At 41.1% G+C, this 18,156-nt stretch overlaps 1 protein-coding gene across 4 annotated transcripts in view; it reads right to left on the bottom strand.

The window, feature by feature from the left end:
* KMT2E (lysine methyltransferase 2E (inactive)) overlaps positions 1 to 18,156 on the bottom strand; it is a 117,068-nt gene that overhangs the window by 39,880 nt on the left and 59,032 nt on the right. For 3 of the 4 annotated variants that reach the window (XM_034766242.1, XM_034766232.1, XM_034766258.1), the window contains 2 exons: positions 17,805 to 18,069; positions 15,492 to 15,590 (listed from right to left, as the gene is read on the bottom strand). In XM_034766242.1, the coding sequence (XP_034622133.1) occupies positions 15,492 to 15,590; positions 17,805 to 18,069 (364 nt within the window). The remainder of the gene's footprint in view (positions 1 to 15,491; positions 15,591 to 17,804; positions 18,070 to 18,156) is intronic. The other variant, XM_034766248.1, reaches the window with a different exon arrangement.

Here is an 18,156-nt window from a genome sequence, read left to right as displayed (position 1 = left end):
CAAACGGGCTGCTCTTTCTGCAAACAGTGGACAAAGCAGGCAGCTGCCAAACAATGTTATAAGGGAGGATTGCACAACTTTAAATGCGCATGTTCTCGAATTGATCAGCAACGAAACAGCGTTAACCGGGACAATGTTAAGTGAGGAGTACTGTATCTGAAGGTAAAGCTTTACATTTTATATATATTATTTTTATGGGGGAGGGATAGCTCAGTGGTTTGAGCATTGGCCTGCTAAACCCATGGTTATGAGTTCAATCCTTGAGGGGGCCACCTAGGGATCTGGGGGAAAATCAGTACTTGGTCCTGCTAGTGAAGGCAGGGGGCTGGACTCAATGACCTTTCAGGGTCCCTTCCAGTTCTAGGGGATAGGTATATCTCCATATATTTTTTATTAATTATTATTATATTATTTGCAATTATGGTGATGAAGTTGTAGTTAGACTTAATTCTATTCTGATTGTGCAGGATTATTATGCAGCACTATCTGCAGCATAGTTAAAGTTGCTATACAGAGTTCAGCTTTAAACTTTTATTCTGTACAAATCTAATTGAAATGGCAAAACCAAAATAAATATAAACTTGCTTACTACTTGCATTTTTTCATGGTGGTTTGATGAATAATGAATTGACATAGAATACAGTTCAAAATTAACCCCTTTTGGTTGTCTATATTTCAGAACTTTTTAGCCATAATGGAAAATGTGTGCTAAGGCAAATCTGCTATATTTCATTTGATGACAAATCTGCCACTACATCAATCCTGACAAAAATAAAAGAATCCTTCACCATACACCACTGTAAACTGCCAACTTCAAGTTTGTACTCTAACACAAAACTTTAACAGTTGCCTCAGCAACATTAAGGCAGAATAACTTCCCAAATGCAGGGGTTATGAGACAGTCATATGTGCTGATCTGTTGATATAAAGCATATGAGATCTTAAAAGTTTTGCATTAAAATGCAAGTTCAATAAAGTTGGGTTACATATTGCTTTTTTGTATCAATTGGGGATGGAAATGAAAACCTAATGGAGTGTAGTAGTACCTTATCCATAGCTTTGCAGGCAATATGAAGGTGGAAAGAAATGCAAAAATCTTTTACCATCTTAAAATTTGTTTAAGATTATGGGAGGATGGAGCATATCCTGCTGTAACCTGAAACACCACTAAACATAGCGCTTTGGTTGCTATTTAAACAGAATTCAGTGTCAAATGGTGTTCACTTGCATAAAACTCATCATGCAAAGATTGAGCACCTGATGGTATAATGTATATTTTAGAAAAAGAATACACATTTTAAAATCTGAGACTGACAGAAATTTAATGTTTTCAAAAAGAAATGATAGATCAAATATGAATACTATATAATCACTTAGGTTTTTTGGGCAAGGCAAAGATATGTAACATTAAACCATTCCTATTCGGTCATACCCTAAAGGAAGTGGTTTTGCAGCACAATAAATACTTGTTAACACAAAGTTACATTTAGGCAGTATAGAACATAATCCGTAAACTGGCCACCACAAGTCTTCTCCTCATTAATTTAGAGTTAGACTGACTTAATTGCCTTTTATCTCTTCCTTCTTTTAATCTGAAAGGATTTAAGAGAGATGATCTCATCCTCTCTTAATATATCTGGTATTCAATCTACAGAGCAAAATTACCTTTGTAGGATGTCACTTGTTTCATGACCCTAGCCAAAGGCAAGGTAAGATCATGGCACTCACTAGAAGTTTATGAAGGAAATTCTTTTTCTCCATAATAAAAGTTTTCAATTGCACTAAAGATATTTACTTCTCCACAGCTAAAACAGCAACAGTTTGAGACTAGACCTCATAACCCATATTTTATAATCCTCATATTGGCAAACATGACTAGAAAAATCAAAAGGCTAACTACTAATAAATGTCATAACGCAACACTGAAAATTAACAGATTATATAATACTTTCAGATGCATATTCTAACTTTGCATTGCTATGTTAGTAAAAATCTGGTAGGATACTAATACATTCAATTGTAGTAGGTATTTCAAGTTGTGGGAGATGGATCAGTCATTTAAATTTGGCTTTCAGGGACTTAAAAAAAAAGTCTGGCTGAGGGAAGTGATGAGGTACAAAGTCCCCATTTCTTCAAATTTACCCCTAACAGGTAATGGCAGAAGTTAGCGATAGAAAGAGACCAATCTGACCAACTTGTCCACTATGCCCATGCTAATGTAGAATTACTCTCCATAGTACATTTTCTAGTGTTTTGTCCAATGTAGGTAAATGCCTTAAAGCAATGGGCCACCATAATTTTCCCTCGAAGCCTACTGCTCATGTTTATAGATATCTTTAGGAAGCATTTCCTGATGTTTGGGATATTTTTCTTTTCATATTTGTACTCCTATGTATTTTCATTAAAATATTTTGGACAGAGTTGTTTCACCACGTCACCCCACAGCATTTAACTAAGATAGACTGAATTAATTCATGCATTTCTCATAAGCAACTGTGTGTGTATTCTGTAATTCTGTGGCATCCACTCCTTGCTGCAGAATTATGTTCCAGTTTCTAAGCCTTCATTTAAAAAAAAAAAAAAAAAAAGTTTCTAGCTGCTTTGGTGGTGAAGATTACACTCTGATCATGTTTTCAAGGTTAACAGTTTTGTCTACAGACAGCCTGAAAGAGTTCAGAGGTATGAAGGGCCTCCAAAAACATTAGTGGGATGCTGACTGACCCCTAACAAAGACAATTTTAAATGTCAGTGTTGTTAAAGACAGGGTCAACTTTCATCTGAATGTTTACTTATTACTGTCATACGTTAAAGCTAACGTTTCTTTAAATATTAGAGAAAATCTGGTATTGTTTACTTTGTACATTTATAATACTTGGCATACAGTCCATTTCATTGTGTTCCATTTACATGAGTCTTCTGCACAGCAACATAGCAGAGAAAAAGTATTTTAAAAACAAAATGTAATTTTAAAACCACAAAAATTGGCCTTAGGGGATCAACCAGTCTCATATCACTGAAAGTGCCAAAACTGAACCTGTGGGAAAAAAGCAGTTCACATGGAGAAAATGATGCAAAAAACCTAGTGAAGGGCCCATACACAAAGACACGTTAGCTAAATAAAAGGAGAGTAAGTCCACAAGCAGTAGAGAAGTTAAGGTGACTGAGGTGGGAGATAAACCCAAGTTCCTGATGTCAGTGGCAAGAGACAGACTGACTATAATTGCCAGGTGTAATACTAATTTTTAAACTACCTCATCTCCTGTCTCTACTTCTTACATTTTCAAACATGCTCCTTGGTGCTTTCTGCCATGCTTCCCCCCATGCTTGGGAGAAGCTCCCTGTAAAACATCTGCAAAGCTACCTCATTATCCTCCTCTTCCGTGATGCCTACAAAAAACTGGATAACAATTAGGCTGTGGCATGCTGAGATCATTGCCTTTCATGAATGACCAATAATGTTTCACTGTTTCCTTGTACTCCCCAGCCATTTGTACTGCATTCATCTGTGGTCTCTACCTTATATTTAGACTAAGTTCTCTGGAGCAGAGATAGTCTTTGTTCTGTGTTTGTATCACACCTAGCACAATGGGGTCCTGGGTCCATGACTGAGGCCCACAGGTGCTACAGTAACACTGCTACTAATAATAATTAAGAAAGGACCCTCTGACTAGATATAGTTAAACTACATATTAAACTTTGAGGGCTCAGTCTCTCTCATGTTAGAAACTCAGGCCCATAGTGTCTGCATTAATGCACCGAGATACTCAGTTTTGAAGCAGACATACATTCAGGCTCAACGTAATTAAAGCCAAAACTATAATATAGTTTCTTAACAATTTGGCATTCAAAAGCTTATATTACATTTGAAAGGATCATAAACCCATCAGAATAGTTAAAGGAGATTATGCAGGTCAAGAGATAATGCATCCTGCCACACAATTCTATGACACTAAAAGTACTACGGAGATGAGGAGTCCATTTCACATTGTTAGCTCCCAGCAGAGAGAATGTAAACATGGCACCTCTTTACACATTAGATCTGTTCCCTATAGATGTTCAGGATAAAATCTGTTTAAATACCAAGACTGACTTATTAGCATTGAAGAGCAGACACAGCTTTGAGTGACAGCAGAAGTCTATTCTTGCTCATAAATCCACAGAACTTAAGAAGATTCTAATTGTAGGGACAAATTCTGATCTCAGTTATACTCATATGTAGGGCCCTACCAAATTAACAGTCCATTTTGGTCAATTTCATGATTATAGGATTTTTAAAAATAGTAAATTTCATGATTTCAGCTATTTAAATCTGAAATTTCATGGTGTTGTAATTGAAGGGGTCCTGACCCAAAAAGGAGTGGGTGGACGGATGGGGGGAAGATTTGCAAGGTTATTGTAGTAGGGTTGTGGTACTGCTACCCTTACTTCTGCACTGCTGCTGGCGGTGGTGCTGTCTTCAGAGCTGGGCAACTGGAGAGCGGCAGCTGCTGGCCAGGAGCCCAGCTCTGAAGGCAGAACCGCTGCCATCAGCAGTGCAGAAGTAACGATGGCATGGTATGGTATTGCCACTCTTACTTCTGTGCTGCTGCTGGCGGGGCACTGTCTTCAGAGCTGGGCACCTGGTCAATAGCTCCATTGAAGGCAACGCAGAAGTATAGGGTAAAAGCACACAAAAGACCAGATTTCACAGGGTGAGACGAGATTTCACAGTCCGTGACACGTTTTTCATGGCTGTGAATTTGGTAGGACCCTACTCATATAGCCTTATAAAAATCCTGAGTTGCACAGGTGTACCTGATGGCAGAATTCAAATCAAAAGATCTTTACTACATACAATATTACTTGAGTAGATGAGCCAGAAAAACAGTCTTCCTTTTAGATCTTTGGCAGAATTTACTGTGCTGGCAGCTAAAAATAATTGTTTAGTCCTTGCAGACCAAGCAAATTTAATTCAGAAAGTAATGAAACAAAACAAACAGAGCCTCACAATGCTGTTTTTACAGTCACTTCAGGATAGAACGGTAATCAACTTATTACTTCAAAATGAAGGGTGAATAAAGACCAGAAAATTTGTGCACAGAATTCCCCCAGGAGTACGCTGTGGTTTCTTTACTACATGGTCTTAGCTCATGGAATCTTTCAGCTTGATATTCCATCTTGATGCTCTATTTCAGCTGTGTCTGTTCTTCTTATTGTTCCATCAGCATGGAAGAACAACACAGGCATAGGTCTTATTGGGTGAAGAACAGCTGCCATTGAAGCATCATCTCTGCATCTTGCTAAGGACAGTGCTCTGTGGAAAACAATTTCAGGACTGATGGATGCTGTGATTGTCCCTCCCGTTCCAGTCTTAAATTTGGTCGTCTTGGCTATGTCAGCAATGTTCAGATGCCAGATTTCTTGACTGGGCTGATGAAGCTATGCATCCCATCAGAATCAAGTGTACCTCTCACAAATGTCCCCATTTTTTTTTCACCAACATCTGCTATTTTCAGTAGACTCTTGTACATCTGATGTTACATGCACTCAAGTAGGTAGCTGGAAAAAAAATCCACTGGATGTGATTTGCACCCAAGTAGGTTTGTAGTACTTTTCATGACATGGCTGGTAAGAGCTGTATCATGGTCTCCATCCGTCTTCAGTACAGAGGCAAGATCTTGTTTGTGGACTTTGTCTCCACTACTTCTTGGTAGGCTACTTCTTTCTTTTATAGCTTTTGCATATTCATAACATGAAGCTATGTACTGTCATCTAGCATTATTACTGACTTGTGCGTAAGTGTCACTGAATTAAAAAACTAGTTTCTAGAAAATTTCAAAGGCTAGTACTGCATGCATAGGCAATTACAAATTAAAACCTTCTACCAGTCAGACGAGGTGCTACATTGTATGTACAAATGCTTACAAGTGGAGAAGCATTACATTAGGATTTCACGTGAATTTATATCTACTCACTATGCAGTACAAAGTATGAGCACATAATCTACTACTACTGGTGCACAATCTTAGCGTGAAACTGATCTGGTCAGCAAACTTCAATAGAAAATATAGAAAACTATTATAATCAATTGTAAAATACTCTAAAAACTGAGAATAAGATGTGAAAACATTTTTATGTTAATATACTGCAAAAAATTGATATTCGCCATTTTTGCCACAGGCTAAACAGCTTCATCGTTTCTGAAAAAAATAGTTACCCGTGCAAAACCAATACAAATATTTTAATTAGGGCTGTTGATTAATCACAATTAACTAAAAAAATGAATCGCGATTAAAAAAATTAATTGTGATTAATTACACTGTTAAGGAATAGAATACCAATTAAAATTTTTAAATACTTTGTTTGTTTTTCTACATTTTCAAATATATTGATTTCTATTGCAAATCAGAATATAAAGTGTACAGTGCTCACTTTATATTATATTTTTGATTACAAAAAAGATAAAAAATAGTATTTTTAATTAGACAAGTACTGTAGTGCAATCTTATCGTGAAAGTGTAACTTACAAATGTAGAAATTTTGTGTTACATAACTGCACTCAAAAACAAAACAATATAAAACTTTAGAGCCTACAAGTCCACTCAGTCATACTTCCTGTTCAGCCAATCGCTAAGACAAACAAGTTTGTTTACATTTATGGGAGATAATGCTGCCAGCTTCTTATTTACAATGTCACCTGAAAGTGAGAACAGGCGTCCGCATGGCACTTTTGTAGCCAGCGTTGCAAGGTATTTACGTGCCAGATATGCTAAAGACTCGTATGCCCTTCACGCTTCGGCCACCATTCCAGAGGACATGCTTCCATGCTGATGATGCCCGTAAAAAAAAAAATGTGGTAATTCAATGTGCGACTGAACTCTTTGGGGGAGAACTGTATGTCTCCTTTTCTGTTTTAGCTGCATTCTGCCATATATTTCATGTTATAGCAGTCTCAGATGATGACCCAGCACACTTTCACAGCAGATTTGACAAAACGCAAAGAAGGTACCAATGTGAGATTTCTAAAAATAGCTACAGCACTTGACCCAAGGTTTAAGAATCTGAAGTGCCATCCAAAATCTGAGAGGGACGAGGTGTAGAGCATGCTTTCAGAAGTTTTAAAAGAGTAACACACTCTGATGCAGAAACTACAGAACCTGAACCACCAAAAAAGAAACCTTCTGCTGGTGGCATCCAACTCAGATGATGAAAATGAACATGCATCAGTCCGCTCTGCTTTGGATTGTTATCAATCAGAACCCATCATCAGCATGCACACATGTCCTCTGTAATGGCAGTTGATGCATGAAGGGACATGAATCTTTAGCGTATCCGTCTGTAAATATCTTGCAACGCTGTCTACAACACTGCCATGCGAACGCCTGTTCTCACTTTTACATTGCATTGTAAACAAGAAGCAGGCAACATTATCTCCTGCAAATTGTAACCAAACTTGTCTGAACGATTGGCTGAAGTAGGACTGAGTGGATTTGTAGGCTCTAAAGTTTTACATTGTTTTGGTTTTGAATGCAGGTTTTTTTTGTACGTAATTCTACATTTGTAAGTTCAACTTTCATGATAAAGATATAAAGAGATTGCACTTGTATTAGGTAAATTGAAAAATACTATTTCTTTTATTTTTTACAGTGCAAATATTTATAATAAATATAAAGTGAACACTATACACTTTGTATTCTGTGTTGTAATTGAAATCAATATATTTGAAAATGTAGAAAACATTCAAAAATATTTCAATAAATGGTATTCTACTATAGTTTAACAACACGATTAATCTTGCGGTTAATTTTTTTTTTTTATTGCTTGACAGCCCTAATTTTAATACATTGTTGTTTGGTAGCTTTGACCAATAAACACCATATTAAGGTGCTGAAATTAACTTGAACAGTAAAACTGCAGGCATAGTCATGTTAGAGTATTTCTGGAACTGTGCAACAACAACAAAACAAAAAAAAAACAGTTACCTGCCTTTCATAACTGTTGTTCTTCGAGATGTGCTGCTCATGTACATTCCAAGTCGATTGTGCACGCAGAGCGCACGCCTTCAGAAGGTTTTCCCCTAGCAGTACCTGTCAGGTCGACTATGGAGCCTCCTGGAGTGGCACCTTCACGGCCGTGTATACAGGTCCCTGCCGACCTGCTGCCTCTTCAGTTCCTTCTTGCCGGATACTCCAACAGAGGGGAGACGGATGAGTCTTGGAATGGACATGAGCAACACATTTCAAAGAACAACAGTTACGAAAGGTAGGTAACAGTTTTTTCTTCTTCGAGTGATTGCTCATATCAGTTCCAAGTAGGTGACTCCCAAGGAGTTCCCCGGAGGAGGAGGAGGGGTTGGAGTTCACCGAATTGCAGACTGAAGCACTACTCTACCATATGCGACATCATCTCTAGCCTGCTGTGTGATGGCGTAGTGCGACGTAAAGGTATGAATAGATGACCATGTCACCGCCCTGCAGATGTCGTGAATGGGGACCTGGCGCCAGGAACGCTGCAGAAGGATAGCTCAGTGGTTTGAGCATTGGCATGCTAAACCCAGGGTTGTGAGTTCCATCCTTGAGGAGGCCATTTAGGGATTTGGGGATTTAGTTAGGGATTGGTACTTCTTTGAGCAGGGGGTTGGACTAGATGACCTCCTGAGGTCCCTTCCAACTCTGATATTCTATGAAAGTTTGCACTCTCGTGGACTGCACCGTCAATGCTGGGGCTGGTATCTTTGCCAGGTCGTAGCACATCCTGATAAAGGCCGTGATCCAAGAAGAAAATTGTTGGGATGAGACCGGCAGTCCTTTCGTTCTCTAAGCAATGGCGATGAAGAGTGGCATTGACTTCCTAAACGGCTTTGTCGGCTCAATGTAAAAAGCCAGTGCCTAACATCTAAGTAATGAAGCCTGTGTTCCCGGTCATTAGCATGTGGCTTCGGGAAGAACACTGGTAAAAAGATGTCCTGATTTGCGTGAAATTGTGAAACAACCTTAGGGAGAAAAGCTAGCCGCAATTGTACCTTGCCCTTATAAAACACTATATAAGGGGGCTCAGACGTTAAAGCTTTGAGCTCAGACACTCTTCTGGCTAAGGTTATAGCCACGAAAAATGCCACTTTCCAAGAGGTAAAGCAGGGCACCATGAGCCTTGGGAGGACCGATTGCTGCACCTGGGGATATAGTCTGTCTAGCCCTTTAAGGAAGCGTCCAACCCTGGGGTTAGCAAATACCAACCGCCCCACTGGGCCTGGGTCAAAAGTGAAAATAGCTGCAGGTGCACCTTGATTGATGAGACTCCCAGCCCTTGCCACTTTAAACAGAGTAAATAGTCCAGTAGAAAGAGGACTGCAATGGAGGGGTGCCCTTCTGTGCGGACCAAATAGAGAACCTTTTCCACTTGGCTAGATAAGTGGCACGAGTGGAGGGCTTTCTACTGCCAAGGAGAACCTCCCTAACCAAATCAGAGCACTGGAGCTTTAATGGATTTAGCCATGAATTTTCCATGCAGTGAGGTGGAGACTCAGGGTTGAGGTGCTGAAGGCAGTGGTCCTGCGTGATGAGGTCTGGAATCATGGGCAAAGTCATCAATGTGTCCACCAAAAGGTTCAACAGCGTGGAGAACCAGTGTTGGCGGGGCCATGCCGGCCCTATGAGAATCAGCGAAGCCTTGTCCCGCTGGACCTTGAGGAGGACCTTGTGGATGAGAGGGAACATACAGCAGAGGTCATATCCACAAGAGGAGAAAGGCGTCCATGATCAAACCAGGAGTGTGATACAGGAAGGAGAACTGCTGGCACTTCCTGTTGCCTCATGTTGCAAACAGGTCTACCTGGGGAGATCCCCACCTCAGGAAGATATTGCTGACAATGTCCGGTCGGAGAGACCATCCATGGCGTTGGAAAGTTCTGCTGAGGCGATCAACCTGCCCAGTTTGTTTTGTGCACCTGGCAAATACGACACCTCCAACTGTATCGAGTGGGTGATGCAAAAGTCCCACAACATGCAGCTTCCTGGCATAGGGGAGAGGAGCAAGTACCACCCTGTTTGTTTATGTAACATCGCTGTGGTGTTGTCTGTCAACACCGATACACATTTGCCCTGAAGATGGGGCATGAAATGTCTGACAAGCTCCCTGACATTGATGTGTAGTGATAATTCTGCTTGGGACCATAGGCCTTGAGTTCTGAGGTTGCCCAGGTGCGCTCCCCACCCCAGCGCTAATAAATCTGTGACTAGCGACAGCTGAGGTTTGGAAAAATGTACTTCCATAAAGACTGTGGATTGAACCACCACTGGAGGGACTCAAGAGCCCGAGGAGAAAGAATGACCAGATTGTCCAGATGGTCCCGGTTTGGTCTGTACTTTTGGGCCAGCCACGCCTGGAGGGAATAGAAGCGCAGCCTGGCATGCTGCATCACATAAGTGCATGCTGCCACATGCCAGAGTAATTTTAGGCAGTTTCTGGCTATTGTGGTGGGGAAATGGTGGAGACCTTGTATGATGGCGCTCATGGCTAGAAAATGAGACTCTGGCAGGAACGCCCTGGCCTGGGTGGAATCCAGGAGGGCCCTGATGATTTCTATTCTTTGAGTGGGAGCCAGTGTCAACTTCGCCATGTTGAGGATGAGACCAAGATTGAGGAACGTCGTATGTACCATGTTCACGTGTTCCTCCACCTGGGCTCAGAACCGGCCCTTGATGAGCCAATCATCTAGGTCAGGAAGACCTGCACTGGATGCTTTCGAAAGAAGGCCACCATGACCACCATGCACTTGATGAACACCTGAGGCGCCGCCGATAGGCTGAAGGGGAGGACTGTGAACTGACAACGTGTGCCACTAACCACAAATTGCAGAAACAGTCTGTGGGAAGGGATTATGGAGACATGGAAGGATGCCTCCTTCAAATAGAGGGTGGCATACCAGTCCCCCAGATCCAGAGAGGGAATGATGGAGGCCAGGATGACCATGTGGAACGTCAGTTTCTTCATGAATTTGTTGAGGTTTTGCAAGTCTAAAATGGACCTGAGCCTACCTTTGGCCTGGGGATTAAGTAGTAACGGGAGTAGAATGCTCTGCCCCTGAACTCTAGAGGAACCTCCTCTACCGCCCCCAGCTGTAGGAGCATTTGCACCTGCTGTACTAGAAGTTGCTCGTGAGAAGTGTCCCTGAAGAGGGACGGCGAGGGTGGGTGGGAGGGCAGGAGAGAACAGAATTGGAGAGAATATCCCAATTCTACTATGCTCAGGACCCACCAGTCTGTGGTTATTTGAGCCCAGGCATGGTAGAAATGGGATAGACAGTTCACAAGAGGGGAAGGATCCAGGTACTGAACTGATGCTCTGTCCTCGGGCTCACTTTCAAAAGTTTGGCTTTGAGCCAGAGGGCTGCTTAGCCAAGCCCTTCCCTTGTCAAGAGGAGGACTGAGATGAGCACCTCCTATTACTTCTGCACTTCTTACTGTAGTCCTGTCTGGAAGGGGCAGGGTAGAATCGTTGGGCGGCCTTGGGCTTAAATGCCTTTCTTTGTGGAGCTGGTGTGTGCAGCCCCAAAGACTTGAGGGTCACCCACAAGTCCTTAAGGCTATGCAGCCTTGAATCTGTCTGTTCTGCAAAGAGGCCAGAGCAGTCGAAGGGCAGGTCCTGAATTCTGTTCTGGACCTCATGCAGAAGCCCTGAGACCTGTAGCCAAGAGCTGCATCTCTTAGTTATGGCCGTGCCCATAGTGCAAGGGGCCGAGTCAGCTGAGTCCAGGGCAGCCTGAAGAGAGGTCCTGGAGACCACCTTTCCCTCTTCCAGAACCACTCCAAACTCCGAGTGGGAGTCAGAGCAATTTCTGGAATTTGGCCAGAGAACTCCAGGAATTAAAAGCATAGCGGTCCCAGAACTGCTTGCTGGTTCGCTATGCGAAGTTGGAGCCCCCAGTGGAGTAGACTTTCCGACCGAAGAGGTCCAGCTTCTTAGCATCCTTGGATTTGGGAGTAGGCCCCGGTTGCCCCTGACTAGGGTGACCAGACAGCAAGTGTGAAAAATCAGGACAGGGGGTGGGGGGTAATAGGAGCCTATACAAGAAAAAGACCCAAAAATCGGGACTGTCCCTATAAAATCAGGACATCTGGTCACCCTACCCCTGGCGCTCTTTATGGTTCGCCGCCTCCATCACCAGAGTCCCGGGTTGGGCGTGGGTGAAGAGGTGCTTGCACCCCTTGGAAGGCACAAAATATTTGCTCTCTACACCCTTCGCTGTCAGCGGAATAGAAGCGAGCATGTGTCACAATGCCTTGGTGGCATTCTGTATGGTTCTGATGAGGGGCAGAGCCAACCTCGAGGCCCGTCAGGGGCCAGAATATCCACATCCTCAGAAACCTCCTCTGCCTGCAAGTTCAGGTTCTGGGCCACCCTCCTGAGCAGAATTTGATGAGTCCTGGTGTCCACAGCAGGCAGAGTGGTGGAGATCCCTGCTACTGCCTCATTTGGGGAGGATGATGCCCTTGGAGGCTCGGGGGGTGGGGGGGAGAGGAAATCTCTTTGCGCCGCTTGAGAGGTGCAGGAAATGGCAGTAGCATCCGGTGCCGCAGCTGCTTCTGACATCCTCGTCAGTCTGGGCTTGTGCATCCCTACCCCAGGAATGGTGCCGTCTCCGCCTGGAAGCACACGAGTTCGCCTCCGACTCCAAGAAGAAGTCTGAATCTGATGAGGGCGGTGCAGATCGAGACGGTGCCAGGGACTGGTGCCGTGGCAAAGGCAATTGGTGCCTTATCACAGTGGGCTTGCCCCTATGCCGGATAGGCATTGGTGCTGATGATGTTGCGGTGCCGGAGCCTGAGCTGGTGGGGCAGGGAACTGCACCGTCATGGCAATCAACTCCTTGGCCACCTCGAATGTGTCCGGCATGGAGATAGCCTCCAAACTTTTCCCGCACCAGGGGGTTCACTGTGGCAGGCCTCAACAGACCTCCCCGAGAAGTCGGAGTCGGTGGCACATGTCTAGGCAGACCCCAGGCTGGTGTCCCAATGCAGGATGCAGCCCTGAAACCGAGGCACGTGTCGGTCCCCGGGATAGGAACAAAGGGGTGGGGGGAGAGAGAGAGATAGAACCCCCAACTAAAACTTAACTAACTGAAAGCTTTAGTTAGTGATAAAGTTATAAACTATTTACAGGGAGAAAAGGAGAGGCCACTAGGGAATTGCTTGCTAATGCAAGAGAGGAGCTGCTGCACCAACCATCACTGGTGGTTAGAAGGAACCGAAGAGGCGGTGGGTCAGCAGGGATCTAAATACACAGCCATGAAAGCACAACTCCAGGGGGCTCCACAGCCAACCCTATGGGTACCCAGGGAAAACCTTCTGATGATCGTGCATGCAGTGCACACATCTCCTTGCAATCACTTGAAGAAGAACGACACATTCTCATTTGTAGTACCGCTTTTTCACCTCTCCTACAGGTTTATAGCACCACTTGACAGATCCACATCATACCTCATCTAAATGCACATAAAATAAGCTTTCAAAAGATATACTATATAGGGGTGTGTAGGGTGGGCACATTAAACTCCAAAAATATGCCCCTTTATGGAGAACTGCAGCACTCCTAACACCATGCCACCATCGGCTATTCAACTTTGGCTTAGGGGAGATGTGACGTGTGGAATCCTGCCTTTAGCGTTTTATATTCCCAGTGGTGTGAAATTATGATTGCAAATTCATACAAATATCCTGAGTGACAAACCTGCCGATTCCTGCCGCTATTATCTCTCCAATATGCCTGCCAGTCCCTACCTCCTCTCAAGGCTGAGTGGTTTTATGACACAAACATTAAAAACATGAAATGAAGACTAAACATGTGATTGTGTACCTAAATTGCACGATAAACTATACATCTATGTATTTGTTTCTATACACACACGCTAAGACTCTTATAGCAATCCAAAGGTACTAGATATACCATATATGCAATGCAACTGGGTCAATATTGCAATAGGAACTATTTTAATTGATGTTTTCAACTTTAACAATGCATTAACATTTTAACTGTATATTAATACTCAAAGAAACAAGAATTTTGAATATGTGCCTTTCTATTTTATTATCAGTACTAGTTTTCGTATCAATACCAGCTTTATTTTGTTTTTGCTTTTATTTTACTGTAACAAATTTGCACCAAAATGTCTGTGTTGTTTCCAAATGGTGAGGTTGGCAATATCCCCTTTACAACCCATTGTTTATTGTTGAGGTCTGCAGTATTAAATTTGAGTTAGGCTGTCAGTTCCTTGGAGCAGGGACCTGCCCGTTACATTCGTCTGTCAAACACAAACCCTAGACCTCTGTTGCTGTACAACTAATAAATATCACCACAGGTACACTTCACTATAATGTGTAATTGGAAGGCTTACGTTATGGCAATTCTATTATCTCAAATTAAATGTTTGATTATTAATCTTAAAGCAAAGACGACCTAGTTCTGTAAACAAATTTGTGTCCTTTGCATTTGAAATAGTATTCAAATTCAACCAATATAATTCCATTTCTTAAAGGGTCAAATTTTCATAATGTCCCCAACCACTTAAACAGTAGGTACATATTTTTAGTAGCACATTGTCTTATGACTAAGATTGTTCCAGAACAATAAATAAGCCTTTATGCGTACCATCTGTATATATGAACAAATCTGGTAGTTATCTCCCACCCACCAAATTTTCGCAGGCACAAGAATTGTGCATATGTACAACACATTTTCAATACAAAAATCAAATGGTTAAGTCTCTATCTAGCAAATTCATTTTAGATACACATCAGTGCTTTTGTGCACGCAAAAACTTAGATAATGGTCACTCAAGCTTGTCTGTAAAGGACAGCAGCCAAAGTTTTGAAGGTTACTTTTGCCTTTAAAATAAGATTTATGTAGAACAAGGATAAATAAGGAACTTTTCATACTAGTATTTAAACAGATTAAGTATTTCCCTGGCTAAGATTTTCAAAAGTCAGTAGTGACTTTAGGCACCTAAATTTTTGAGTGTCCAACAGACAGCATGTCTAAAAAAGGCCTACCTTTCAGAAATTGTTGAGCAACCAGACTCTGAAAATTAGGCCTCTTTAAAAGGTCTCTGAAGTTTGGCACCCAAAATCACTAGTCAGTTATGAAAATCTTGGCCCCTGATTGAATCTTACAAATAACCAACCACTGTGGTGCACAATAATAAAAAGGAAGTCTTAAAGCCACAGCTACGCATTTTCTACAAGTGATGGCACCTGTACAGAAGCAATAGAAAATTATACACATTTAAAAACAAAAGCAGATTTGCATGTTTGTCAGGAGGTGATGATCAAGCCGAATGGAAATGCTCTCACTCAACAAGCAAGCCTTGGATTTGAAGTTAAAGTGTATATGAGGTGCTGGCTTCATATATTCTCAGATTCTAAAAGCCTATAAAAAGGCAGCAAATTAGCATGGGAAGAGCAGCCATCACTAAGTCCTAGTGACAGCTTTAAGCAGCTACTTGCTTCCCAACTTACCATCTTCCTTTTCCTTTCTGCAATCTGCTCCTCTGATTCCATTTCTACTTCATTGCTAATAGGAGTTTTTTCTTCTATATCATCAATAAAATCTGGCTCCTGAAAGATGGAAATGACTGCTTTACAGAAGCTCCACTACTACTCTTTCAAACTAGGGAAATCTAAAGGCTACACAGAACAAAGTATCCTCAAATCACTACTTCAAAAGCTACCAGCCAATTAACCAATGCAACATATAAAAACTACATATCATCCACTTGGACTCTTTTATGACTCTAGAAATATAGCCTGACTCAAATACCTTCTCCAATCCGAACAGAAACATCCACATCATTTTCTTTAATTGTAATCTCACGCGAGTTTTTTCAACCAAATAATAAGAATTAAGCTTCCAAACCAATGGGCGCTACAGGGCACTCAACACTTATGAACATCAGGCCACTTATTTATGCAGCTAAATAGGAATTTTGACCCTAACTTTAGACACCCATTTTTCTAATTTCTTCATAAAATGGAATGTATATTGTCATGTCAAACAAGATAGGTTATCATATTTATATAAATTTGCAGTCAACTCAAACCTATGTAACTGTTAACATAACCCTTTCTACTGATGCTGTATAAATCTCCACTATAATCTAACATTAGTGACTTACCATAGGGAACACAAAAGGTATCTGATTAATAAACACTAAAAAATGCTTGGTATGGGAATGCTTCTGGGTTTTTCAGGTCTCTTACAATAGAAGGATAACATTCAAAAACTTAAAAAGTTACAGCAGAGTCAATAATAACTGATCTGTTACCAATGTTCTATTATTTGTTCTTAAAAGTTTAAATTATTACATTCGTTCCTTAATAAAACTGCTATAAAGTGGAAATTAACAGTACAATTCTTGAGCATGGCACTAAAACAACTAGACAAAGTACATACATAGGTGTTATTTTGTCTGACTGAACTGCTTTTTTAAAGATCAGATGTTCTTATATTTTACTGAGCCTCTTCTAGGTTGAAAAACTTTTAGCTCGGCAGTGACAACTCTTATAAAAATTACATAGGATTCTGTATGCCCAGGAACGGGTTCCAAATACCAGTTATTGCTAGTGGCAACCTGGCTGGAAAAAGGGAAGTAACTTACCTGTAAAACTGTAGTTTGAATATACTGCCTTTGTAGCTCTACTCCTGTAGAAATCACTTGCCAGCCCTTATGAACCCAGAAGCATTCTAAAGCAAGTTAGCTGTTTGGGTAGGTCAGTTTACTATGCCCCATGAAAAATCACAAACTTAATGTAAATCTTATGAAAAATTTTTGCATAATCAATTGCATATTCATCACCAATTCCCTGATCTCCATCTCTCATTCCTTCTTCCATGATGTTTCCCTTTATAACAGTCTAGGAGGATGGAGAGAATTTTGAAAATGGCTCCCACCAAGTAACCCCACACCTTACACAACTCTCTTTCATCCTTCAAACTACCCTCATAATCCCATCAAGTATTTACCCTCAGACACAATCAATTCTCTCCTCCCTCAAAAAACAAACAAAAAAAAAAATCAATCCATCATTATAGTATCTCTCTGATTTCTTTGTATAATTTCTCTTTACTAATTGCTGTGTGCGGCTCCTCCCAAATTAGGATCTATGAAATTCATTACTGTCTCATTTACCTGCTCTTCTATGCCAATAAATTAAGAAGACCAAACCTATAACCAAGACCTCTGGTACCTAACTAGAACCCCCATCCTCACCCATACTCAATAAATACATGTTTATCATTACCCTCTCAATTTACCATCTTTATGCCAGTGTTCAATCTACACAAAAATATACAACAGGTACATGGAGGCTATTAGTTTGAGACCTGAACATCTTTTTTGGACTGAAATCTTGGTAGCAGAAATTGTTATGGAAGCAAGCCTATTTATAATTGTGGCTAAAAACATCAGAACTGTGGGGACAACATATGTGTGACTAACACTGCTTCAGGATGGTTTTGGGATCTTGGGGCATGGCATGCAGTTTTTACACCACAGATCTACAAAGAATTTTAGGAGGCAGAATTTCTGGTTTTTGTTGAGACATTTCAGTGAGAAAAACAGCTAGTTAAAGAGAACCAAAATATCTTTAAAAAACAACTAGTCATTTCAAGAGAACTAGAAATAGTATACATACTTTAAGTAGCTAATCCAACACTAAAATTCACAAAAAACAACTCTTTCCAATAACTTGTAAGATTTTTAAGAATTACTCTAAAGCAGGGAATCTTCTGGTTTGTAAATCTGACCATCTAGTGATTTTTTGCTTTAATACCTGATTATTGGAAATGGATAGCCTGAGGGGAGAAAGTCTCCTCTGCTTATTATCAGGAATCTTCATTTTGGTGGCTGCTCCTTCACAATCGAGTGTGATGTTCTGATTTTGTGTTTCCTTTTCTCTTGAAATGTCCTTCTCTTTCTTTCCCTTTTTCCTTCTAGTCTCATATCCAGTATTGATGTTTTCTGTAGGTTCGGAACCATGTTTAAGAACTGGACATTCAGGATTTTCTTTGAGGCAAGCGCAGTCCACTTTGTATTTACTAAAACAGTCAATACAAAAAATATGATGTAAAAATATTGAACTGAATGCTACAGCAATATGATTTTTGAAAGTTAAACCACTCTTG

Source organism: Trachemys scripta, chromosome 1 (genome assembly GCF_013100865.1).
Source record: "Trachemys scripta elegans isolate TJP31775 chromosome 1, CAS_Tse_1.0, whole genome shotgun sequence".
Lineage (NCBI taxonomy): Eukaryota > Metazoa > Chordata > Testudines > Emydidae > Trachemys > Trachemys scripta.
The sequence above is the reverse complement of the archived record's forward strand: the minus strand, read 5'-3'. Positions and strand labels throughout refer to the sequence as shown.